The 27251-nt window shown below is 42.9% G+C and overlaps 1 protein-coding gene across 2 annotated transcripts; it reads left to right on the top strand.

Moving 5' to 3' along the window:
* Window positions 1-815: 815 nt before the first annotated feature.
* HNMT (histamine N-methyltransferase) lies at window positions 816-27251 on the top strand. 2 transcript variants are annotated; one of them, XM_054044242.1, is made up of 8 exons: window positions 816-909; window positions 4713-4839; window positions 6981-7127; window positions 11231-11283; window positions 16861-16968; window positions 19268-19398; window positions 21721-21814; window positions 25847-27251. In XM_054044242.1, exons 3-8 carry the CDS (start codon window positions 6991-6993, stop codon window positions 26200-26202), a joined length of 879 nt encoding a protein of 292 aa, XP_053900217.1. In that variant the 5' UTR covers window positions 816-909; window positions 4713-4839; window positions 6981-6990; the 3' UTR covers window positions 26203-27251. The 2 variants fall into 2 exon arrangements, with proteins under 2 accessions (XP_053900217.1, XP_053900219.1); XM_054044244.1 differs by lacking the exon at window positions 4713-4839.

Raw genomic sequence — 27251 nt, 5'->3', positions numbered from 1 at the left:
AAGAATTCACAATTACCATGTTGCCCCTGAGAGAGGTCAACTGTAAACCAGAAGCTTCATACTTTGGGGGAGTGTTCTGGAACAGGGGTGTTTTTATGTACTGGGGAGCCTGAAGAGTCAGTGTTGCTCCCAGGGTGGGTAGGTGGCTGCACAGCAGGTTCCAATGCTCAGAGAAGGGTCTGCACCTTGAGAGGGCTTGGGGACCCCATTCAGGACCCAGAAGCATCACACACCCAGGGGACCAGAGCACAGAGGCTAGGATTCCCCTCACAGCAGTCCTGGCAGGTGGCCAGGAAGGGGCACTTGCTAGGGTCTGTGACAACTGTGTGTAAACAATTGGCAGTGGTTCAAACCCTGACATCCTTATGCAATTTTTGCCAGTACTTATTCAGGCAAATTTGTATGAAAGTGAACAAGAATTTGAGTATGACTGATTAAGGCTCTGAAGGTGGAGTCCTAGGAGATGTCAGTAGCTCTCATATGGTTTAACTGTTTAATATTCTGGCATGCTCAATATGTATAAGGTTCTTACAGTTATAAAATACATTATTCTGTTTGAAAAGTAGGTGCAGTCTCTTATTAAAACTACCACTCTTAATTATATTTCTGTTTAAATGGTAAGAATCAAATTCTACAGTTACACTTATAAAAACCTGAACTACTCCAGATTTACAGCGGTGAAACTGAGAACAATTTGGCCCTCTGTTGTAAACCACATTACAACAAATTAAAGGTTGTGTTGCTTCATTCCTGATCAGGCTTTATGCCAAAACCTGATTCTATGGGTGGGGATATAATCCGTCTGTAACAAACAAGCTGTTTTGATTCAGAGTCCATTTCCTGCACATTGTAGCAACAATCAGAGAAACTGAAAGGAGCTGGCCCTCTTAAGGCACAGACTTTATACACGTAAGTACAAATGCTTTCAGGAGAAGCACAGGCTTCAAAGTATTTTTCACTGAAGTTCTCAAAAGGGAAGGCTAATGTCTTCCATATTTTGGTAGCATTCAGCAATAAGAAATAATCCTGTAGCAATCAATGCTTTCCTGTTGCAACCAGTTTACAATTGCTTGAGGAGTGCTCACTTTGCTTTCTGATTTAATTTGAAGAGTTTAAAAGGTTTTGCTGTATGGTTCAATGAGGGTCTAATTCACACCCGTGTAAATCAGGAGTAACGTCAATTACACTAGTGTAAGATCAGACTCAAGCCTACAATTTACAAAACCAAGCATGTCCAGGATAATTTTTGATTATCAGTTAGTAATGCTCATTTGGACAAGTTGCCCTATCATTAGTGGTCTGTTTGTAGAATTAATTTCCTCCTCCTCTTTCCCCACTTCTAAGCTAACGGATTGCAGGCCAAATCACAATCAATCAGTCAATCAAATGAACAAGATACATTCCTTAAACTGCATCTAACGTGAAATGAATTTATTCTGTTCTTATCACTGTAGTTTTACAAAATAAACATGCAAATTAAATCACAGCAACTACTATAGTTATTATAGAAATAAAAAACCTTGACTATCATGATCCTAAATTGTAAAAAGACTAACAACTGTAGAATATTTTTAGAAGATTGAAGGTTGTAAAATGTTTTAATACCAAATGGTATGAGCCTGCGTTATTCCATCTACACTAAAGAATAAGCTGGTGGACTGAGCAAAGGAATGTGTCAACATGGAATGTACCATTCTTTCTTACGGGTGGTATACAGTGTGTTTCATAACCCCTGTGGACATTCAAATATTACTTTGCTTTCTTACTAACCTGTACAATTCTGGCAACATTTTAGTTTGTCTATTCTGAAATCTCCCCTAGTTCTCTGATTTTGTTGGAGGATTTCAGTGCTGAGCATCTAAGAAAGAAAGCAATTGTCAGTGAAACTGATCCATATGCGTCTGAATGTCTGGATATGTGGCAGCCGGAACAGTTTTGTAGTTCCTAATGCATAACTGCATTTTATTCTGTGTTTATTCACTGCAAATTTCACTTTAGTGCACCAAATACATACTGAATTGTTGGCCTGAGGGCTGGTAATTCATGTAATGGAGTCAATTTAGCTGCAATTTGTTAGTCTGTCTTTCTAATGCATAGGCAAGATTACGGCTCTTATCTAACAAAACCAGGCTCATTAAAACAATCCCCAGCAACAACGAACAGAGACTAGGTGCTTCACAGCTACCTGTGCCCATGTAGTTTACTATGTGAGGGCCAGATTTTGGAGCACCTATTTACACGGGTGACCCCTTAATCACATGATCAGACCTTTTGTTTTCTGAGACTGCTCACCTCAGTAAGTGCTTATCAGGGTGAGTAAGAGCTCCACAATATTGCCCTTAATATACTTATTTAACATTTTTCTCTGAGTGCTTTTAGGGTACTTGAAAGATTCAAGGGGCATTTCAGATGGATTGAGTCATTTTTCTTGTCTCTAGGTAACTTTCATGAGCAGGGCCAAATTCTGATTGCTTTGACCCCAAGTATAACTAGTTGCTGCGGAATTACCCAGATGTAACTGAGGTCAGACTCTAGCCCACAATCCCTTACCCACCTAGGTATACCGAAACTTATAGGGGTTGGTAGAGTTGGCCCAGCACTTACACCACTGACAGAATTGTTACCTGAAAAGTACCTCCCTTTCCCTACACAAGGTGCAATACCATCGTTTCCAAAAAAAAGTGTAAAATACTGTGATGAATCTGACAGAGTTGAATGAATGCGGTCATAGGACAGTAGGAAGGAGAAGTTTCCACGCCAGTTGGGAGGATGGTTTGTCAAGAGTGGTTCAGTCAGGTTAAGATATCTTGAGGAGCACAGGACTTGAAAGTGGTTGGGTTCTGGTAGCCAGATCATGAAGAGCTAGGTCAGTTGTCTGAGGTTTTGTTTTTTTGTTTTTTTTAAATTAGCTACCAATCAAGTGGAAGCAGGGCCGGCTCCAGCATTTCTGCCGCCCCAAGCCAAAAAAAAAAAAAAAAAAGCCGTGATCGGCGGTGGCAGTTCAGCGGCAGGTCCTTCGCTCCTAGAGGGAGTGAGGGACCTGCCGCCCCCGAATTGCTGCAGGTGCTGCCCCTCTCCCTTGGCCGCCCCAAGCACCTGCTTGTTAAGCTGGTGCCTGGAGCCGGCCCTGAGTGGAAGTGGAGCAGGAACTGTGTGGGAACCACTGTTTCAGCATGAATAAACAGTGCCCAGAGACTCCCATACCACAGAAGTGAACATTGGGTAGGTGACCTTGAGGATACCTAATTACTTCTAATGGAGGAATGGACCAAGAGCTGTCACCCAGGGTATTAGGCCTGAGGAATGATAATTTTCTTTTGGACTTCCCCTGAAGGCTAAAACTACCCCAGAGACTATATTATAATTGTTAATTGAAACTGTTTAAGCCAGTGAGCCTAAGGTATTTGGGATCTAGAGAATCATCCTTTTGTTTGAGCTGTGTGCCTGAATGCTTATTGGGTGGGACCCACCAGCTGCTAAAGCCAAAGGGGCCTTGCAGTACAAGGACCTTAAATGCTTGTCATGCAGTTGATCTAGACCACCAGTCACTGTTTCTGAAAAGGGTGCCTGTCCCACAGCACTCCAGGAACCCCACTGGTGCTACCCAATCAGAATGGTGGCTTTTTACAGCTGCTTGGCACTGATGTACATGGCTATCCAGCTGTAAGGCATGGAGAATCAGTACCTTTGTCTGTTTTCTCCATGGTTTGCTAGGGACCATCAGTGAGTGCTGTTTATGGTGATGGTCTTCACAGTGTAGGGGACTGTCCATTGGGGACTGAAGTGAGACCACCAAGCCCATTTCACCCCATTTCACCCCAGTCATTCAGCAGCAATAATACATCTAAAAGTATATTGAAGTCACAGAACAGCCCATAGTCTGGTGGAGCTGGCAGATTTGGGGCTACCCAATAAACTTAATATTTTTTTAAAAAGAAACCCCACTGTCTGTGGCAGTTACTGGAACAATAATTTAGCATTCCAAGAAAAATCTGGATACATTTAAAAATTGGCTCCTACTCCTGTTGATGAACTAGAAATATGCACAGAATGAGGCCTGAGAGGGCGACTTGGCAAACCATAAGAGAAAGCCTCAAAGAGAGCAATAGGGAGAGAGTTTGCCCCTATTCTAGTGGGGTACCGGGGCTGTGGAGGCATCACAAAGGGCCAGAGACAATTCCCTAGTGCAGGCACAGTTCAGTGCCACTGTAAGCATGAATCCCAGCTGGGCATGGTTGGGGGGTTTGTTGATATGTTCTTAGACGTGGTCAGCAGGATCCTTTCCCTGCCAAAATACCCACCGAACACAGTGGCACAAGTTGGTATAGACCATGTAAGCAGAAACAGCACAGCTTTCCCATCCGTGCTGTGGGATCTTCCTGTGGAAGTTCCAGGGTTGCTCCTGGCCACACAGCTCCTAGAGGAAAGTATAGTGTCGCTCTTCTCTGTTATGTGCTGTGGCAACTTAGAGAACAAAATGGCTGCTGAACTGCTCATTGAGAGAGTTTGGGGCAATGTAATGGTGCAGCACCCTAAAAGGAAGAGGCATCCCAGTTTCACAGCATATGCACTAGCTGGAACTCTTTTACTTTACCCAACAAAGATTCGCCTACGAATACAAATTCAGCTAACGCCCTGCAGACAGGTGGGCCCAACACACAGAGAAACCCAGCTAAAACTCTGGATTTTATATTTTTCCCATTTATGCTCAGTGGAGGTAACAGAGCAGAGTTGGAGCCCGTGGGCTGCTATAGTGGTTGCACAGCAACCAAGTCCAGGAAATACGGCACTGTAGCTCTATTCAGCTGGCTACTCTCATTCCAGAGCTCGTCGGATAAGGTAGGTAACTGCTTTGACTCTGTTTAACCATTCCCTTTGTGGGGAGTTCAGCTCAGGAGATTGGAAAGGGGTTTAAACAACATTTAGGCAAATGACTCCACGCAGGGATAATGGAGCAAAGAACTGCTAGCCAGATGGGAAAAATGAGTCAAGCATCTATTCGGTTCTGTTTGCTCACAGGCATAACCTATTCATACAGTGTATTTTGCCACAATATTCCCCACCATACACAGTAGCAGAAGAGGAGAGAGAAAGCAGTGTTTGTTGGTTAGAGCACAGGACTAAGGTTCAGCACTCTGGATTCAATTCCTAGGTTTTCCACTGACTCTCTCTGTGACTTTGCTGTCTCACTTACTCCACTTTCTATTTGCCTCCATTTGTCCATCTGTAAAATGGGGTTAAAACTACTGCTCTACTAGTAGCTCAGATGACTTTTGTGAGACTTAACTAACTAATGCTGGTGAAGCATTTTAATCTTCTCGGATGAAAGGTGCTTCATAAATAAAATATTGTTTATTAGATTGTTATAGTTTTCAACAACCTATCTACAAAAATACCACTACTCAGAGTCCTCTATAAAAATACCAAGTGGCTGAAAGCAAGAAATAACAATTCCTAGCTTCTCTGGGAGTTTATACCTAGTTTCCTTCCAATCCCCACATTCAAGTGCTACTATCTACCCTGTTTCCCCGAAAATAAGACAGTGTCTTATATTAATTTTTGCTCCCAAAGATGCGCTAGGTCTTATTTTCAGGGGATGTCTTATTTTTCAGAAATGAAAAATGCCTTATTATCGGTGGATGCCTTATTATCGGGGAGGTCTTATTATCGGGGGAATGCCTTATATTACAACGAGAGGCAAAACTGTAAGTAGGCCTTATTTTCGGAGGATGTCTTATTTTCGGGGAAACAGGGTAGATACCTTCCCTCCGCTACAAATAATCTGTGTAGATTTTAATTGAATCCTACCCCATTACTGTGATAAAATTAGGGTTACCATTTTTTAAACTAACAAAAAGAGGACACTCCAAGGAGCCCCGGCCCCATCCCAACTCCGCCCCTTTCCCAAAGTCCCCACCCCAACTCCGCCCCATTCCCTGAACGCTCCGCCCCCTGCTCCTCCCCCTCCCCTGCTTCCCGCGAATCAAATGTTCACAGGAAGCCTGAAACAGGGAGGCAGGCAGCAGGTAAACTGGGGCGGGGGGGCGCGAGGAGGTGCGGCCCAGTCTGGCTCCCTGGCCGAGCGGCTCGGACTCGGCTTGGGCCCTGGGGTGCCAGCCCCAGTTCCAGCCGAGCGCGCCAGCCCCGGCCCGCCCCGGCGCCGGTGGTTCCAGCTCGGCTCGGGCCCCGTGGCACCGGTCCCGGCCAAGCAGCTCCGGCCTGGCTCGGCTCGGGGCCTGGGGGTGCCGGCCCTTGTTCCGGCGGAGCGCGCCGGCCCCGGGACACCCCAGCCCCGGCGGCTCCAGCTTGGCTCGGGCCCCAGGACACGGGCACCGGCCCCAGCCGAGCGGCTCCGGCCCCGGTGGCTCCAGCCCGGCCCAGCTCGTGCCCCGGGGCACCGGCCCTGGTTCCGGCTGAGCACGCTGGCCCCAGCCGAGCACCGCTGGCCCCAGCAGCTCCGGCTCCAGCCCCAGCGCGAATCCAAGCCCCACGACCCCTCCCTATTTTCCCGGACATGTCCAGCTTTTTGGAATTTCCCCCCTGACGGGGATTTGACGACCAAAAAGCCGGACATGTCTGGGAAAATCCGGATGTATGGTAACCCTAGATAAAATGGGGACATTTTGTCAGTGGAGATTATATATGATTTGTAATTGTTACTCAGACCTGAACTAGGGCTTTTATTGTAGAATAGTGTTATGCACTTTATATGGAAGCTCCTTCCACAGCTCTGTTTCTAATCTAAAGCAAAAGGCCAAGGTCTCAGAACAAAGTCCAGCAATAATGTAGCTATGCCGATTATACAAGCACATTGTCAGTGTTCAGACCAGATACAGCACTGGCATGGCATTCTGAAGCAGTCTGAGACATTGGGGAACTTATAACTGTAGTCTGTGTGTGTTTGATTCATTACTAGGGCTGAAGAAAGAGTTAAAACAGGGAGGAAAAAAACCTACCCCATTCTTTTGTGTATTCCATAGGAAACCAAACATGGCATCTTCTATGAGGAGCTTGCTCTCAGACCACAGCCGATATGTCGAAGCTTTTCGTCTGTTCCTTGAGAATTCGACAGAGCACCAATGCATGCTGGAATTCATTGAGAAGAAGCTGCCGGGCATAATATTGAGGTAACTGAGTCAGATGTTTTATCAAAAGGACAAACCCTTGATACAATTCTGTACAAGTGATGAATGTATGCTTCTGACTGCAGGAGCCTGGGCTTGCAAGGGCTGCCTGAGAGTTATAGATTGCCCTTTTTCCCCCCTCTCCCCCTCTGTAGATCTTTGATAGTGCTTTAGTTAGAGATTTTATGTAGACACTCCACTGAAAGGCCTTTTTTTGTGATGAGGTCTGACTAGAATCATAGAATATCAGGGTTGGAAGGGATCTCAGGAGGTCATCTAGTCCAACCCCCTGCTCAAAGCAGGACCAATTCCCAACTAAATCATCCCAGCCAGGGCTTTGTCAAACCTGACCTTAAAAACCTCTAAGGAAGGAGATTCCACCACCTGTCTAGATAACCCATTCCAGTGCTTCACCACCCTCCTAGTGGAATAGTATTTCCTAATATCCAACCTAAGCCTCCCCTGCTGCAACTTGAGACCATTTCTCCTTGTTCTGTCTTCTGCCACCACTTGCAAACAGCTGAGCTCCATCCTCTTTGGAACCTTTCAAGTAGTTGAAGGCTGCTATCAAATCCCCCCTCACTCTTCTCTTCTGCAGACTAAATAACCCCAGTTCCCTCAGCCTCTCCTCATATGTCATGTGCCCCAGCCCCTAATCATTTTCGTTGACCTCCGCTGGACTTTCTCCAATTTGTCCACATCCCTTCTGTAGTGGGGGGCCCAAAACTGGATGCAATACTCCAGGTGTGGCCTCACCAGTGCCGAGGGAATAATCACTTCCCTCGATCTGCCGGCAATGCTCCTTCTAATACAGCCCAATATGCCATTGGCCTTCTTGGCAACAAGGGCACATTGCTGACTCATATCCAGCTTCTCGTCTACTGTAATCCCCAGGGCCTTTTCTGCAGAACTGCCGCTTAGCCAGTTGGACCCCAGCCTGTAGCAGTGTCTGGGATTCTTCCTTCCTAAGTGCATAACTCTGCACTTGTCCTTGTTGAACCTCATCAGATTTCTTTTGGTCCAATCTTCCAATTTGTCTAGGTCACTCTGGACCTTATCCCTACCCTCCAGTGAATCTACTTCTCCCCCCTGTGACGGTACCTCCCATAAGGCTTTATGGAAATATGCATATGAATGTATATATATATATAAAACATAACTAGAATGTGTTTTATACTACGTATGCCATGTAACATATCTCTGTAAAGGTTATGATCTATTGAATCTATTAATCTATTTGTATGCATGTATCATTTTTGTATTCTAAGTTATGAATATTGGCTGCATACTTGTTTGATTCTAAGTAGGCTGCAGTGAAGCAGTTGGTAGCAGGAAATAGTTAGATTTAATTGTTTTCTTGTATGCAAATATAACTTAGATTTAATAAACACTAATGTACAAAAAATATATTAACAAACTGCATAGGATTTTAATAATTTTATTTAAGGCTTTTATGTTTATAAAAAACAAATAGCATTTTAACTGAAATTAAAGATTTTCTCTGGCTTTCACACAATCTATTTACTAATCAAATAAGTTTACGGACTACCTTCCCTTGAAGGCCTGGGGTGCAATCTTGGATCCATGGAAATCAATGAGAGCAGGATTTCACCCCTGGTTTCTGTTCCCAACTTGGGCCTCGAGCAAGTTACTTAACCTCTCTCAGTGCTTCAGTTTCCCCATCTGTAAAATATAAATACTTTTGCAAAGTACTTAAAAAAAGCTAAAAGTGCTTTTATATTCTACATGCAAAATACAGCCGGTTGAAATTTTCCCAACAGAAGTTTTCAGTTCTGTTGAATCAGCATCTTCCAGTGGAAATGTTCCATGGGAACGTGTTGATTCCATCAACTTTCCTGCCAGCCTGTCCGGCTTCCTGGGATCCCTGGCTCCTCAGCTCCATGGCTGTCTGCCTGTCACTGGGGGGGCTACCTACACTTGCCAGCAGACTGGCTTCCCAGCTGCTCAAGCAGGCAAAGGAGCTGGACAGCCCAGCCACCCACACAGCAGGCAGCTGGCAAGTCCAGGAAGTGTGAACGTTTTTTTGTTTACAAAACAATTATTTTGGAATTTCAGTCTCAGGAACAATTTAGTTTTCATCCTGATTTAGGAAATCTCATTTTCAAAAACTCAAAATTTATCAGAGGATGGAAGTTCAGTTTCCTGGCCAAGCTCTGATTCTCAAAACCCATTCTCCCAGAGACAGAGGGAATTGCAGGGCTCGTGCTTCAGAATCTTTTTTAGCTGTGAGTAAGCCCTCTGGCCTGTAGCCTGAGAGAGAAGGGAGTGCTGTTGTGATGGTTCTCGGGGGTACCCAGGGCTGTGATTCACCTTCTTACCCCCTGCCTCCCGTGGTAGGGAGCCTTGCCTGTGCTGAGCTCAGCGACAGTTTCCCAACACTGCCAGCTTTCTAGCCACTCAAGTGCTCTCCTCTGGGCTATGCCTGTAATATCCAGCCCCATCACTGGCTACTCACATAAATCCCTGGTCTGCTGTCCCCGTGAACCACGTACACACCAGAGCTGTAAGATTCAGCTCTGGTTCAGCATTTCTGACACCACAGCAGTTAGGTATATCTGTAGTGTAGACACGAATAACGTTATTATCAAAGATTCAAGTGATAATGAGTAAAGTATTAGAAACAAAAGGTTACATGTAAAACAATCATAACATGCTTTCTAGAGACCAACAGGTTAAACTCCTGTTAAAGACATTCTCTCATCCAGGGTCTTTTGCAGCTTTAAAACGGTTAGCTGATAAACTGCCTGTTCACTTCCAGGATAAGGAGGTGGCAGTATAAATAGAAGGCAAACAAGACAAATTCAATGTCTGCCCTCCCGTGGCTTGTTTTTCTTGTGTGCTGCTTCCCTGTTTACTTCACATCTCTTTGGCTTTGTATATAAGTGGGCATCCATTGGGTTTCTTAACATGCTTAATTTACATACTGGCACAGAGAGAGGTGAATACACATCTCTTATCTGACAGCCTGTTTTTTCACCTCTTCTGGTGACTCACACCTTGAAACAGAATCGAAGAACATATTTTCAGTGTGTATGTATACGCACATAACCCCTTACATGGTATCTGCACATACATTTGGCTATGATGATAAAGACAGCGACTCAGCTTTCATTTAAGACCTCACTGACATTCTTCAATGAACCAGAATGTACCTGTCAGGCTCAAGATATTCCTATTACTCCCTCACCAGGTGTCATTAAAGGGTTCTTAGGTCACACCTCCCCTCTTACAAAGCAGTAGGATCAGCCACAACCCGCTAAAAAGAGGTAAAATCCTGATCCCACTGAAGTCAATGCGAGTTTTGTCATTGATTTTAACAGAGAAAGGATTTCACCCGAGTCATTAATGACCTCCTCCTAGGTAAAGTCAAGGTGTGCTGCTTTATTAGTCTAGATCGCTTGGCTGCATTTACCACAGCAGATCATTCTCTGCTCTGCCTTCTTTTCTCTTGGCATCTCTGACTCTGCTGTTTTCCTGTGCCTTAGTTTCTCCATCTGTAAAATAAGGATAATACTGACCTCCTTTGCAAAGGGCTTTGAAAGCTAGAGATAAAAAATGCTGTACAAGATCTAGGTATTAATGTTTCTGTTCAATAGAGTTACTCTGGATTTACGCAGGTATAAATAAGGCCTATGTGTGTGTGCTACTAAACAAACATTAAAACAAAGTCCATGCTCTGAATAGCTTATAAACCAAAGCCATGATCAGGTGCAATCAAGTACAATACAAACATATCCATTATATGTATACACACACAATTTTGCATATGTCCGAGGACACACTCCCCTCCAAGATGGAAGAAAACGTGTGGTGGGCCCAGTTTGTTTTCAGCCCTAAGACATGCAGAACTCCCATGGATTGCCTGAGTAATGACTGAATAAACACTGAGCATGAATCCTTAGCCTGGCTCTATGCCTGCCATGCCCACTTATAGTTCTATGTTAATATAAAGCAACACATATCTGTGTACACTGTCTTATTGTGGGGTGTGCGTGTGTTTTCCTAAGGGTGTTAAATCTTTGCACTAATGAAAATAATCTATTAAATATCTAGCCTAAAATATGCAAACCTATTTTTGTTTTCAGCATTGGAAATGGAAAGTCTGCCATCAATATTCTAAGTGTAGGTGGTGGTTCAGGTACAGTAAAACCTTGAAGCTTTGTATATATTTATTTTTTCCGGTGGGAATATTGGATGGCAAATCACAGATGAGAATCGACACCACAATGGGCCTGAGTGGATGCACCTTTCCTTGAAAAAAATGGGTTCAAATCCAAATCTGGCTCTCTAGTAAAAACAAGGTTTCTGGTGATATTGGCTGCTGTCCACCAACCAAAAGCATCACACAGCTGTCAATCTGTACTCAGAATAAATCCATGGGAATAGCAGAGGAAATTTACAGGCTTATTAGAGTTACCTTCATAAAGTAATCTATAGCAACTGGCGGATTACTCGACTCAAAGACTAACCTATTCCATGTTACTACTTAGAGACTGGTTCCTGCTCACCCTTCGTTGCTTGAATAATAGTTTGTCAGTTTGAGGGCCTGGGAAATCCAGTGGAGCCCAACATGTACCTTCACACACCCACTACCTTTATTTTCACACAGCAGGAGTCCTGCAGAGATTCTGTGAGGCTGGGGCGTGAAAGGGGATTATGTTGCAGTTGAAGTATTCCCCCCACCCCCCAAATGCTGAGGGCCTGGGCTCACTACTCAGTGCTGTGTAAGGCAGAACTCCTGTTGATTGCCTGAGTAAGGAGTGAATACAAAGCAAGCAAAGATTTGGGATTTAGCCCCACGTCTGCCATACACATCTACGGATCTGGCAGGTTTGGATTATCATCTTTAGATAAGAAGAGAAGGGGAAAGGAAATCAAAAGAAAGGGAAAGAAACTAATTCTGTAAATTCTCTTAATCTTCTATATCCCATCCACCACACAATGAGGGACACAGTGCTTGGTTCCAGGTATGTGTGTACAAGCAGGGTACAAGGAACCACCTCCTGCCCCTTTGTGTACCCCTCACAAGAAATCTCTCCCTGAGCTCCTTCTGTGGCACTATCCTCTACTCAGGACTGTGCCTAGCTGGCTCAAGTTAGCCCATAGTGTTTACACACAAAAAACAGTTCACATGGCTGTCCTATCTCCCTTCATTTTTCATCTTGCCAAGCTCATAAAAATCCCTTGAACCGTCACATAAATCAGTCTCTCCTGTAACTCGTTCAGTTTTACTGTACTTCTGTGCACTACCTACACAGAACTGATTCCTTCTGCATCTTTAGGTGCCAAGGACGGAGCAGATCATGAATAAATCCTATTTCCTTCCTGGTACATAAAGACCTCTGCGTATGAACCCTAAAATCTCTAGATTTGGCTTTGTTCCTGCTGTCACATTACATTACAAGTTCATATGAATAATCATGCTCACCACAAAGGCCTCTTATAGAAATTACTGGTTCCCAAGAATTCCTATGCTTTAGATAGTTATAACTCTATCAAACATGCATCTCTGAATCCTCATTTGCTGATGGGATACTGCGCAGGAGACAGACACTTCGAGCTTGGTCACATAAGGTTTTTTCCCCCTAACATTTCCCACTATTGTTGCCCCCAGTTCTGGTCCACTAATGGGGTAGTGATGCTAGGTTAGACAAGGTATTGGTAGTCACCATCTTTTCAGCCACTGTGGTGTCTGGGTGCTGTTGAAAACCTGAAGATATATATGTAGATAAATAAGGGAGTGGCCTCCCTACATGATATAATGCCTTCCTAAATACTGCTTACATAAGTCTCCCCACTTAATACCGATGTCCCTTAGTTCTAGTCTGCCCATTAGACTCTATTAGATCAACAAGTTTAAAGTAACCCTTAATGTAATTTAAATGCTTTAGTCATGTCATCTCTGAAGACTAATCTCATTTTTTTCAATCTTTCCTTACAAGTAAGAATTGCCATGTGTAAATGCCGAGTAATTAGTAATTTACAAGTAACCTTGACAGTGAGACAGGGTAGAGAGATTTATTTCTAAACAAGGGGGATCATTTTATGCCAAAAAAGTGTTGTTTCTCACAGGATCATTTGAGTCAATCAGTGGGGTGTTTAACTGTCTAATCAGAGAGACGCATCTTAGTGTGACGGACACTGATTCAATAAAGTGGCAATTGCTCATTTTGCCATAACCGAGAAGCTGGATTCTCATTGGCTCTGAGAGTGGACTAAAGACATATGCTAAACTCAGGACAGCTCATTTGCTCAACTACCGTTATACTTTAAGAATAAGCGGTTTTCTGATTTGCTGAGGTTTCTCTCCCCCACCCTGAGGGTCTGTGAGTCAATAAGGAAGGTTCAGCTGTTCGTTATTTTAATGGGCTCACACCAGTTTCATGTAGCCTCAGGCCCATATTGAGGCCAGTATGAAGCTGTAAAACCCTGTGAGAGCTCAGTAAAGATTGTTCTTCCTGGGGCCTCATCCCCTTCTGGGCCCTCCAGCATACAGGGAGCATGATTGTTGCTGGTCCTTGGTGCAGAGAGTACAGGTCGATGGATGGCTCCATGCACTCATCCTGCTTCTCTCATCCCTAGTGCACCCACACTAAGGCCAGGCACGATCTGGCCATTCAATGTAGCTGTTTGGGCCCATTATAACCAGACGATGGAGAGAGTCTGCTGTTGACTGCAGCTTGTGCCTTATTAAGTTTCCACTTCAGTGCGCAGCATCCTAATGTTGCTGTACCTGTAAAAAACATAAAAGGCATCAACTGTGCTGTAAACTATCCCTTTATTTAAAATTTTTAATTAGAAACTTGATGGTGAACATAGTGATAGCCTTTAAAAGGTAATTGTATTAGAGAGTTTAAATACTTCCAATAGCCTAATTGCCAAATTGTTGATAATGCAAGCTGCCGCATATTTGACTATAAAATGCCTCAGGACACCTGTTTGCATATAAAAGAACTCACTGAAGTTAATTAAGGCTGTAGATTAAGTCATGAGTCAAAGTTTTTTTGTTTCCAAATAACGTAAGGGTGGTGTGGCCATGAAGAGTAGAAATTTCTATCAACATATGGAAATGGGAAATTCAGATTTTATTTTACTGAGACTGGCACAGCCTTTCCAAGGGGATAATTTTTTTACAGAAGGTTGATACAGAAAATGAACTCTGTAGTAGTTAGTTAACAATTCCATGTTCCCAGATTTTCCCACAGCAGACTGTGAACAAATTAATTTGCTCTGATTTTCAATAAAAAGCAATTTTGTGGTGATAGCAAAACCACAGCTACTTGTTACTTCTGAAATTCAATTTCCCTTTCTTGAAAGAACATGCTTACACAAATGCCATGTAAACATTTGTTTTTAAAAAGATACTTAGCTCTGAAAAGATTAAACCCTTCCCCATGTTTTTATGTACCTGTAATAGGGCCTTATTCACACACAAATAGTGCAAGACTTGAACCCTTCAACTGTAGTGTGAAGTTAAAAACTGTAGTGGCATGTAGCAGAGCGCAGCAGGGCACCCATGGTTCCTGCCTCTGCCAAGTCTACAAAGTCACTCTGAGATCCTGGGGTTAGTAACCACTGGTGCAGTTTATTCACAGGCTTGTTCCCACCACTGTTTCACAGTTGGCCCTTCACCATCTGCAGGCAAAAAGGAGGTGAGAATGACCTCCCTGCTTCCATTCCCTGCCTTTTCCCTTTCTTTCTGCTCTTCCCCCCCCACACCTCCTGAGGCTTTTATACAGCCCCAGGCTAATTACGTGGCAGCTGTCTCTGATTCCCTAATTAGGGCCAGGTTATCTCCAGCCATCTCTAATCTATCCCCCTAAATAGGAGCTGGCGTGACAGAGGGCTGAATCAGAAACCCTTTGCCCAGCACCCTGTCACATGACATATAGTAGGTCCAGAAGCAAGGCATGGACCTCTTCATGTCTGCAGTGGTATGACGAGAAGAAAGATGGTCCAGTGGTTAGGTCGCTAGCCTGGGACGCAGGCGACCTGAATTCAATTTCCTATTCTTTTGCCAGCTTCCTGTGTTACCTTGGGCAACTCTGTGCCTCAGATCCCCGTCTGTAAAATGGGCATAATAGTACTTCCCTACCTCACATGGTGTTGTGAGGCTAGATAAAATGAAGACTGTAAGGAGCTTAGATAATGGGAGTCATAAGTACCATGTGTACCAAAAGAAGTCACATTAAACCAAGCTGGTGGGGAGAGGGGGAGGAGAGAATGAGCATGTGAAAAGTTGCCTGCTTGCCTCCAGGAAGGTTAGCCAGCCACTCTCAAACACATCTGTATCTCTTCAACTTACCAAATTCACCCCAGTTATCCATTTTTGCCTAAGTACATTAATGCTGCTTGACTCCACCTACTCAGTTGGAAGTCCGTTCCAACTATTCACCATCCCTCCATAAATTCTTCTTGCATACATTCTCTGTTATCTTAAATCTCTGTCCATAGTTCTACTCTTGATTGAGTGTCAAACATTTTATACTTTAACATAGTTTAAATACTTCAATCTTGTCACCTTTCATGACTAAGTTCAGCTGCTCCTTGTAAATAAGACCCTCTATTCAATTTTTCATTTTAGTTGCCCTCTCTTTTCACTCTCGACCTTAACTGAATGTTTAGACAAATAAGGTGACCAACACTGAACACCAAAACCATGCAGCCAGTGCAGTCTAAGCAATGCCTTTATAAAGTGTTACAGCACAGTGTCCTTGGCATCCTTCGTCATACAAATGAACGTCTTATTTGCTTGCTTTACTGATGCTGCATATTGGACTAGGAATTTAAATGTTGGCCTATCAATACACTCATCAATAACATCACTGCAGCAGCTTTGAATGATCCCTTGTGTGCAGAGAAAAAGCAGCCAATGCTGTTATATTTGCTTTATGCTGTATACAGAGACACACAGTATTCAGCTTAGTCAGTCACAGAAAGAGCAAAGCACTTTAAGCACCAAAGGAAAAAATGGCGATTTGCTTCAGTTTTCAAATTAATTTTTTTCCCCCCTTCTCATGTGCCTCATTAGCCAACAAAGACCCCTAATTCACTCTCAAAAATAAACACAAAAGACTCTCCAAATGGCCTTGTAAAATACAAATGGGGGAATACTGTGATAGCTTAGAGATTTTCTAATAGGACACGGAGCTTTTTACCTCTGGTTCATTGTTTCCACACCAGCCTGGGTTGGTAGTGACTAGAAAAGGGGCAGATCTGCAGTTTGGATCGAGATCTATACTTTGCCAAAGATCAGGGATGATTGTATCCTGGGTTTTGGTATTGACCACTCTCTAATAAAACCAGATGACAGCTATTTAGTGGCATGTGTGAAACAAAATAGGAGGTTCAGTCCATTTTTGAGAGGACATGTGTACATATCACTACAGAACATCACATCTGATACCAGTGCAATAGTGTCAGAAAAGTCAGACTCATGAGGGACTGATGGAATTAATCTTCAGTCCCTAGAGATAATCTTCCAGGATGAGGTTGAAGAAATTCAATGAGAGCAATATGTGGAAGACTACACTGCCAATGCCCGTGTGATACCTGTCCAGTACATAAATAGTGGATTTAATCATCATGGCAATTGATCTGAGACCTACATTTTTTTTTAAAAAAAGAGGGATTTTGGGAAGGATGATAGCTAGCAGAACCCTCACATTTAACCTTGCTCTGATGTTTTTTATTCTGTTTCATATTTGTATCCTAGGTGAAATTGACCTTCAGATTCTCTCAAAAGTACAGGCTAAATATCCAGGAGTTACCATTAGCAATGAGGTGATAGAGCCAAGCGGTGAACAAATCCTCAGCTACAAAGGTATTTGAACTAGCAAATGCATTTAACGAAGTTGACCACTGGCTGACATATCATCTTTATAAGGCTTTTTGTTCCAATTTCACCTCAAAAAGAGGAAAAAGTTACTATCTTCATTTAGGATTAGTAATTTTTCAACTGTATTGCTGAGTCCTGCCTTCTTAGCAATGTCCTAGTTCCTGATCCTGCAAAGAGCGCTGCATGGACAAACCTTATAACTACACAGATGCTTCTGCTTATCCCGCACTTTTTATGGCACAGTATTTATCAGTATGTGCAGTGTTAGACTGCTATCTGCAACCATGCCTCCTTACATGCCTAGGTGGTCAGATTTTATAAACTAGACAGGGTTCAGTAATTGGATGAGAGAGCTATAAGTAAAACCCTAATGTTTTAGGATGTTGTGTTTGTGTTTCAGTGGTGTGGTGCTCTTCTCTCAGATGGTACTGACTCAGTGTCCCAGAATAGCATTGAGGGGTCTGCTTGAGATTGTATTTAACAAGAATGCCAAGAATTATTTTTAAGTGGTTTGCAAATATTAACTACCTAATCCTCATAATACCCTACTGAGTTAAGTATAGTCCTCACAAATTAGGTAACTAAGGCATAGAGGTTAATTAGCTTGCCCAAGATACTGACAACATTAATGTACAAACTGGCAATCAAAAGATCTTTGCTTTCAGTCCTATGCTCAGAGGCCTAGAACATGCCTCTCTCCATAAATCAGAGATCCTCACCGATTGTTTTGTGAAAAATGCCCTGGCATACCTAATAAAGTATAGGAGTACTTGTGGCACCTTAGAGACTAACAAATTTATTAGAGCATAAGCTTTCGTGGACTACAGCCCACTTCTTCGGATGCATATAGAATGGAACATATATTGAGGAGATATATATACACACATACAGAGAGCATGAACAGGTGGGAGTTGTCTTACCAACTCTGAGAGGCCAATTAAGTAAGAGAAAAAAAAACTTTTGAAGTGATAATCAAGCTAGCCCAGTACAGACAGGTTGATAAGAAGTGTGAGAATACTTACAAGGGGAGATAGATTCAATGTTTGTAATGGCTCAGCCATTCCCAGTCCACTCTGAAACCTAATAAAGTATGAGTGTTTAGTCTTTGCCCTTGGCCAAATTCTCACTGAAGTTTCAACTAAATGTATTCATTTTGATTGCCAATCTTAGCCAGTTATGTACTGTCAAACACCTACTGGGTTCCATCAGTAAGTGGCTATACATATTCTGGTGATGGGCAAACTGATTTCTACATATAGATTGTACGCTTTTGGAAGCAGGGCCTGTGGCCAGCCGTGCTCCTCGTGGGCGCAGACCAGTACCAGATCAAAATGTGCAAGTGATTTTAACAAAGCATGTTCTTCTGAACAAGTGGTGCACATCTTAGGCTGAATTTACCACTGTGATGCAGGGCTGCCCAGAGGATTCAGGGGGCCTGGGGCAAAGCAATTTCAGGGGCCCCTTCCATAAAAAAAAGTTGCAATACTATAGAATACTATATTCTCATGGGGGGCCCCTAAGGGGCCTGGGGCAAATTGCCCCACTTGCCCTCTCCCCGGGAAGCCCTGCTGTGATGCTGCCGTTTTTATGCTGATATAACTACTGGAAACAACGTAGTTACACTGCCATAAAACTGGGAGTGCAGTGGTGAATCAGGCCCTTGAGTCAGTGAGCCCACTCTAAATACACTTCCGTCTTCCTAATATTCAGTCTTTGTACACACATTAAAACAATGCTGCAAATGTTTCTCTTATTACTCTCCTGTAATTAGCATCACTCTAAAATACCCTCCCTTTCTTTCATTCTTCAATACAAGACCCTGAACGAAAGGCCTGGCTCTGAACACACTTAAAACGTGGAGAAGTTGGGATGAGGACCTAAACATTGCTCCTTTCTGTAATGGACTGAACTAAAGCTTGGGTCCAGGCACTAGGATTTTGAGGAAGCTGGAGCCAGATTAAGTTCCTAACTTCCAAATTTTTGCTCATTTCTACTGAAAAGTCTCTACAGCAAAGAGTGCCAAAGATAAAGGCATCAGATCCCATTTGTCCTTCATCCCACAAAGACTTGACCAGTCAGTCCCTCACAGAACTGGGCCGATCTTTACTATGTATTACCTTTATTTGTTCACATACTATAACATATAGGCTTCATTTTTAATATTCTGTTATTACATTAAAAATGATGCCAACATGTAACTTTTGGCTATATTACAATTCTGAATGGAAATTGTTTCCACATTTGCAAATGGGATCGACTAAACATCATCCTCTCTGTATTTTAGAACGTGTAGCTAAGACACCGAACCTTGAGAACATAAAGTTTACCTGGCATAAGGAGACGTCATCTGAATACAAAAGTCGAATGAATGAGAAAAAAGTGTTTAAGAAATGGGACTTTATTCACATGATTCAGGTAAAAGCTATGCATAGTAAATGTTGTTGAAGTCCGTCTCTACAGAGTATGCCTAAGGTCAGTGACCTCATTGTGCACTTTGATGAGAAGAAAGGTAAAGAATTATTAAGAAATAAACTCAACCTACAAATGAGCAGCAAAAATGAAAACTGAGGTATAGCAAGGCAACTTTAGGGTTTAGTAGCCTCATTAACCAGGCTAAGGTGGCAGTCAGCAGAGATGTAAATGTTAACTAATGTTTTTTTAAGTTTTCCCTCTCTGTGAAATTCTCTTTGTACTTCTAGGTTCACTGAAGTTATCACAGACAGTGTTTCCACTGCTAAAAATCTGTGTATTCCCCCCCCCCCCACCCAGAGTAACTAATGCAGGTGAGCTAACCCAAGGTAAAAACACAGTGGAGACAAGGCACTGTAGTTTTACCATCAGTTAAACTAGGTGAGGTGAGCACTATGTCCCCACCTGGGCTTGACCTTACCTACCTTATCTGTGCCTTGTCTCCACCATGGTTTTGCCTTGGAATAGCTCAGCTGTATTAGTTACCCTGAGGTAAAAAAGGTAAAGACAAGGCCCCAGTGAAGACAAAGCCCCAGAATGATTAATGATATCACAGAAAGATGTGTTTGTGGACCAGACATTGCCAGAAGGATTTCAGGAAGGGGGCAGAGAAGAATGTTAGCAAACATTAAATTAAACACTTCTGTGCTGAAATCGCCGCACAGCTCGGTTAGCGGTGTCATTCAGAAAATTACAGAACTTTAACACCACTTCCCTGGAGCGTGAGCTACTGCATGTCGTTTCATTCTAGGGACAACTTTTCTTAAGGCTAGGTCTACACTACCCGCCTGAATCGGCGGGTAGAAATCGACCTCTCGGGGATCAATTTATCGCGTCTCGTAGGGACGCGACAATCGATCCCCTAATCGACGCTCTTACTCCACCAGCGGAGGTGGGAGTTAGCGCCGTCGACAGGAATCCGCGGAGATCGATTTTGCCGCGGTCCTCACAGCGGGGTAAGTCGGCTGCGATACGTCGAATTCAGCTACGCTATTCACGTAGCTGAATTTGCGTATCTTAAATCGACTCCCCCCTGTAGTGTAGATGTAGCCTAAAATAGAGTCCCTGATCCATACTACTTCTATTGCAGTCAAGTGGAGTTTTACTACTGATTTCAATGGGAGCAGGATTGGATCCAAGGTGTTTTGGCACCTTCTTGGTTTTCTAGGCATGGTAATTAGACAAGTGAGAAGGAAAACGCAGTCCCTTTAAGTGGTCAGTGCTTCTCCATTGATGAGAGGGCTAATAGTCTGGTCATAAGAAAAGTAAACTTTCCACTTCTGTGATGGAGCTGTCCCAGGTGAGCAGAAATCTTAGAGTGGTAATCATGTCACTCTGTGTATTGTACATAACCTACATTATTCTGGACACATCCTATTTTTATTGGCTAGAAATGGCATCATGAGTAAAACTTTCAGCAATTACACAAAAGTTCTAGGTTTCTTTTTTTTAAAAGGTATCCAATGCAAACCTGGACAAAAAACTTAGGACAAGACCGTCACTTGCCCAACACACCCAGGCAAGGTGTAAGGGGGCATAAGACACCCCCTCACTCCTCTGTGCAGGGTACCCATGTTGCTGCCAAGTGTGAGCAGCCGCCTCCTCTCATGCAGATGGATGGGAAGTGGGCGGAGCTTATGCATTGCCCTCCCCCACAGCGCGTCAGTCCACAGAGCTGAGCTGGTGCAGAGAAGGAAGTTATCTGCTCCAGGTCAAGAGGTGCCCCAGCTTACTTACTTACTGGAGCAAAGGGGGAACCAGGGACCAAATTGTGGCTCTGGGCAACTACTTGATGCCTCTTACTCAGGGCTAATAGTAAATCCACTTATGTTATTTAGTAGCTGACCCTTAGGGTTGCCAACAGTCCCTTATTACAAGGGACATCCCTTATTTTTTCATCTTTGTTCAACAAGAGCAGGACTTGCTGAAAGCTTCTCCTCCCGACATAGCTATTGCTGCTCATGGGGGCTGGAGTAATTAAGCTGAGAGAGCTGTCGCCCAGTCAGCTTTGAGCAGCTACGTTAGAGAACTTACAGAGGCGTAGCTGCATTGGTGCATCTGCAACTCTGTGAGCTCTCTAGTGTAGCTGTAGCCTCAGCTTCCTCTCAGGGATACCTCCCACTGCTGCTCCCACTATCTGCTCATTTTCTGCCTGCTTTCTGGCTACACACAGACAGACGCTGCCCACGCCTCTGCATTTGCCATCAATCTCCAAGGAACCTGTCAGGCTTGGAGTATTTATTTTACAATATTTCTTTTCATTTCCAGATGCTCTACTATGTAAAAGATATCCCTGCTACTATTAAATACTTTCACGGTCTGCTGGAAGCTAAGGCTAAGCTCCTTATTATTGTCGTATCAGGTAGGTGATCTTAAGTGGGTTCTTTCCACACACAGTGCAGATCTGAATGTGCACCTATGAGAACTGTATGTGTTCATGTGTGCACACATCTGAATTCGTCATAGGCCAGTTCTCCATTAACTTAATTCCTGTACTATAGAGCTTAAGCTCCTAGCTTAGTGAACTACCAGCGAACTAGACATGTATTATATGGTGTGTGTGTGTGTCTGTGTGTTTTATATACAGTAGACTGTATGCCTCAAAGTCCACAAAATAAAAACAGAACTTTGTGAAATTCACGTCAGAATCTTGGCAACTTCGTTTGTAAAAAAAATTGCTCCCTGACCACACACAATGTCTCTCTTTGCAATACATTCAAAAATACTGCTATAAAAACAACAAGGACAGTGATAAACTCATAATAGACAGACAGTGAACCAAACAGGCTTGATCCTGACACTCTTACTCAAGTAAGTAGTGCCATTAATATCAGTGAAGCTATTCATGCATTAAAGGTTACAGGATCAGGCACAAAGACTTGTAACTCTTTTAGACACGTGGCATTAAGCAAACAGCAGCAATGGTGCCCTGTTGTGCCATACAACAGGTGTTGGTGGACATATGGTCCATTTTCCCCTTTAACTGCCCATTTCCTTAATATCATCATTTTGTGGAAAATCTCATCTGCAGAATTAGATTGGCTGTTTCACATCTGATTGAGATACTGTATGATCGATTCAGTAGCAAAATAGAAAAACGATAAGTTAGGATTCTACAGTACTGTGACATCAGATAACTATGGATTTATTAGCATTACCATGACTGGAGTCTAACATAACCTCCTGGGAAATTTCTCATACAGTTATATGGGATTTTCTGATGCTAGGATACAGTAACATGTAATCGTTGCTAGGATATGTAAACGTTCACCTATGATTGTCTTGGCAAGGCCCTTAGGCAGCTAAATACCTTTGAGGAACTGGGCCTCAGTGCTTAAAGTTTTGTTTTTATTAGATTTGGGGAAATTTGTAATGTATATTTTAAATAATGAAGTTCACCCCTTTTTGTGTTTGAGAAAATTGTGCTTTTTGCAGGCAATTCATAAAGGTACTATTCAAAATTGTTTTTGAATCATTTTTGGCTGGTAGCTTGTTAGCAAGCTGTTCAGTGCAAGTATTCCATATTTAAAATTACAATCGTTTACATTAGACACACAGGTGACATGTTTCAGTTCCGTGATTGCATCAGCATAACTCTTAAAATCAGGTTCCTGGCACAAATACCCGGAAATCTGAATTTGAAATTTCTTGTCCATGAATGTTCTGGGATATTCACTTGACTCCCTTCAAGCTACCAGTAAATGTATTCACTGGAATATTCATGGAAGGCAAACACAAAAAAGGGCATGAACACAGTCAAAAGGAACTTTTACAAATTTGAACTAATGCATAAAATATTTGCAGTCCTCACCCAGCGTTACAGTTTTTGCATGGTATTATTCCTTATTGTACTTCTCTCTGAAAATGCAACTCATAATTCACGATTGCATGAGTCAATCTACATCTACAAGTAAGGCTATTAGAAAACATATGTGAACAGTCATGATTGCTGTGTCCAGAAGTCTGAGTTATGTCTCACAAGTTTTGATAGGCCAGCCCTCCCACCCGAGTCAGAACAAGAGTCTCGAGGGTAGCATTTCTGACCTAGAGTGGCCTTTAACCTGGAGAGAGGTGGACTGGTGACAAGGAAAGGAGGAAGATAATGGAATAGAGAAGAGCAGAAAGCAATGGAACCAACAAGGAAAAGGAAAACTGAATCAGAGGCAGCTTAGAATAGCAGAGAATAAAAAAATAAATAAAACTAAGGGAAGAGGAAAAAAGAAGGGAAGGAGAAGAGCTACAGAGAGAATGAAACAGGAAGAGAAGGGTGAGATGGGAAAACTACAAGAAAATAAACAGGCAAAAGCAGTTTCAAAATATAGCTCCCTCAAACAAACAAAACAAACAAACAAACAGAAAAACAACCTGGGACTAAAAAGAGAAGAATTGATAAGGATACATGGTCTCTCTATGACGGTTTCAGTCCCTCCGACTCACTCTGTACCTTTCGAGAGGCCAAGACAGCTACAAGAGTTAAGTTGTAGTGTTTTTAATCACAAATCAAAAAAAAAAAAACCATTCAGTTAACATCATCTTGAAAACAAAAGTAGTGCCATATGTTGCGCCTACAGAGAGCTATTATAATGATGCTTCACTCAAGTAGTATATAATTGCTCCGCTCAGAAATGGCACCAAGTAACTGAACACCGACACCAGCAACTTTTCTCCAATTAGTACTCTGCATTCATTTTCAACCAGGTGAAAAAAAAATATCATCAGAGTCTCCTCTAAACCACTGAAGTATTTATTATACTGTAGGTAACTGTTTACAGATAAAGCCAGTTTTGGAGAATGGTTTATTAGTTAAGGGAATTTAGAGTCCTATCTCTCAGCAGGGCCTCAATTAGGCCTGGATTTATTTCCAGCCCACCCAATCAGGGTGGTGTCATCCTTTTTATAAATGATTTACACTGGAAATGCTGAATCATGGAACTGAGATTAGAGAGAGTAAAGAAATCAGTCCTGCATTGTCATCAGCTTCCCTGACTGTTCTTTTTCTAATGTCCACTGTCTCGGTACCTCACTAATTCAAAGTATGTCTCTGCGGTGAAAACATATGTATGTACAAACGTGTGATCACTATGGGCCAGATTGTGGCTGGTCCTTAGATGCACGTGCAGGATTGGGGAAGGCTATAGGAGCATTCTCATCCCTCCTCTCCTCCCCGCCCCTGCTGCCTTGCAGGGCTGGCTCTAGGCACCAGCATTCCAAGCATGTGCTTGAGGCGGCACTTTTCAAGGGGCGGCATTCCAGGTTTTTGTTTTTTGCTTCGGCAGCGGCACTCTGGCTTTTTTTTTTTTTTTTTTTGCTTGGGGCAGGAAAAACCTGGAGCCGGCCCTGCAGCCTTGTACAGCCTGAATAAGAGCCAGTCAAAATAGCAGGCCCTGATTGCTCTCCAGAGGTGCAGAGAGGGAGGAATCTACTCAAGAATGTCCTTGTGTAATGGGACTGACAGGATGTAGCAGCAGACATTCTCACCTGTACCCTAAACAGCTTTGAGGTAGAATTTTGCCCTAGCCTTAAGTGATGCGTCTCTGCACCATCCTTTACTCTGGGCTCTAGACAACTTGCACAGCCTAACCCTATATAAATATTAGATATAACTAAGTGTTTTGTTTTATCATTTAACAAGCCTTAAACTTAAAACCGTTAAACTGCTGAATAATCCCTGTATTCTTTCAGGGCCAAGGCTTCTATATAGCCCGGGTAAGGGCCCAGTCCTGCATCAGTGGTTGTTTTGTCATTGACAGCAGTAGCAACAGGATCAGGCCTTTAATGAACTGTGCATAAGGGGGCTCCCAGGTTAAGGGGTGCAGGGCCGGCTCCAGGCACAGCTCAGGAAGCAGGTGCTTGGGGCGGCCAACGGAAAGGGGTGGCATGTCTGACTCTTCGGCGGCAATTCGGCGGCGGGTCCCTCAGTCCCTCTCGGAGGGAAGGACCTGCCGCCGAATTGCCGCCAAAGAATGAAGGGCTGGGTTTGTAACGGAATCCTCCCTGAGGCTACCAATGCTGCAGAAGCTGTCTTGTGAGTGGGGATTCGGTGGCTGAATCCATCCTACCCCTTCCTCCAAACCCCACTGGGCATTGGTACAAGGGAAGCAGAGGCGGGGTATGTGGACCTCCTATGCAGATTCTGTGGATCTTGCCCTTTTGCTGCCACACCAGACTGCATTGGTTCCACTGTGTGCAGGCCCATCTACACTCAGGGGTCTTACCCATTTAGTGTAGCAATTATTTTGCATATAGCCTCTGTGCTCCCATGTCATGGGCTGTGTCTCCTGGGCTGTGCCTCCTGAAAGGTTCAGCTCAGAATTGGGGCCATAATGCTTAAAATAATACATCTGAAACTTTGTTTAAATACACTCTTATTTTTAATATGATTTTAATCTGGCAGGAACCAGTGGCTGGGCCAGGCTGTGGAAGAAATATGGACCTCGCTTACCTCTGAACGATCTTTGCTTATATGTTTCGTCTGCTGACATCAAAGAGCAACTCAATACAATAGGGCTGAAGTATCAGGTCTATGAGCTTCCATCCACTATGGACATAACTAATTGTTTTATCAAAGGGAACAAAGAGGGGGAGCTGCTGATGGATTTTTTGACAGAAACCTGCGATTTTAGTAAAACCTCTAGTCTAGACCTAAAAAATGAAATAATGGAAGAACTTAAAAAGCCTGAATGCAGTGAAGAGAAAGATGGAAAGGTTTTTTTTAACAACAACTTGAGTGCAATAGTGATTGAGCCATGATTAAGATCTACTGGATTTCTCAGTCCAAAAACAAATGATCATATACAAACAGTTAACCACTTAAATGTCTGTCTGTGTTTCATACTCTATCAATTAAGTTTACTAAGGTATGTCTGAGAGAGTTTATAAACAGTTAGGAAATTAATATTAATAGGTGTAACAAATGCACGTTAATACATTACTAATTCTTCAAAAATATATTAATACATAACTTGCTATTCAGCAAGTTATACTTTCTTATATGGCAGTTCTATAATCAGAATACATATAACTAGCACCATTAATCAAAGCCCAGCAAATACAAAACAATGCACTTCTGATGGATGGGTAAGGAGTAATACTGACCTTGAACGGATATCATTATAATTTAAATATGCTATCCAGCCAAATAGTTTTTTAAATGAAGTATGTTTGGAAATCTCCGGTACAAGTCAACCTCGCTTACAAAACTCTTCCCCCATAACTACCGATCCTTGGATTGGTTCCTCTGCTACTGATGTGGTTTTGAAGTTGTTGCAACACTGCCTTCAAAACAACATACTTCTGGTTATCTTCTGTAGGCATTAATTGCATGCATCTGCTGCCCTACTAATCAACACCATTTCAAAGCACTGCTCCCCTGTTCATATATTTCCAAATGTATTTTATTTCACCTACGGCTTCCCTTCCCCATGAATCAGATTCATATACACAGCTGATTCTGGAGAGATAAAGCTATAGCTCTCATAGACCATTTCTCAAAATGAACAGGCTCCCTGGGCAATGGTGATCATAACTTCCATGCATGCAGAATATATTGGCTCTTCACATCAGATGCCCAGATCTCTGCAGCACTGGATTAGAGAACAAGGTAGTATGCAAATCCTTAGTAGGCATGAGTTGCTGCTGATCTTTTAAACCAAAATGTTGTCTCATGTTTGTATTTTCAGTTAGAGAAATATGTATTTCCCCTCATTTCTCTTCACTCTTGTGTAACAAGGGCTACATGTGTCTGGTGGCCTCCATAATGTACAAGATGTAAACATAAAACTTAAAGGATGAAACAGAAA

Source organism: Malaclemys terrapin, chromosome 11, assembly GCF_027887155.1.
Source record: "Malaclemys terrapin pileata isolate rMalTer1 chromosome 11, rMalTer1.hap1, whole genome shotgun sequence".
Taxonomy (NCBI): domain Eukaryota; kingdom Metazoa; phylum Chordata; order Testudines; family Emydidae; genus Malaclemys; species Malaclemys terrapin.
This window is presented reverse-complemented; position numbering and strand designations above follow the sequence as displayed.

Coding starts and splice junctions, on each gene's coding strand:
- HNMT (XM_054044244.1), top strand. CDS start 6,991: ATGGCATCTTCTATGAGGAGCTTGCTCTCAGACCACAGCCGATATGTC. Junction 7,128..11,230: donor CTGCCGGGCATAATATTGAG/GTAACTGAGTCA, acceptor TTTTGTTTTCAG/CATTGGAAATGGAAAGTCTG. Junction 11,284..16,860: donor AAGTGTAGGTGGTGGTTCAG/GTACAGTAAAAC, acceptor TTTGTATCCTAG/GTGAAATTGACCTTCAGATT.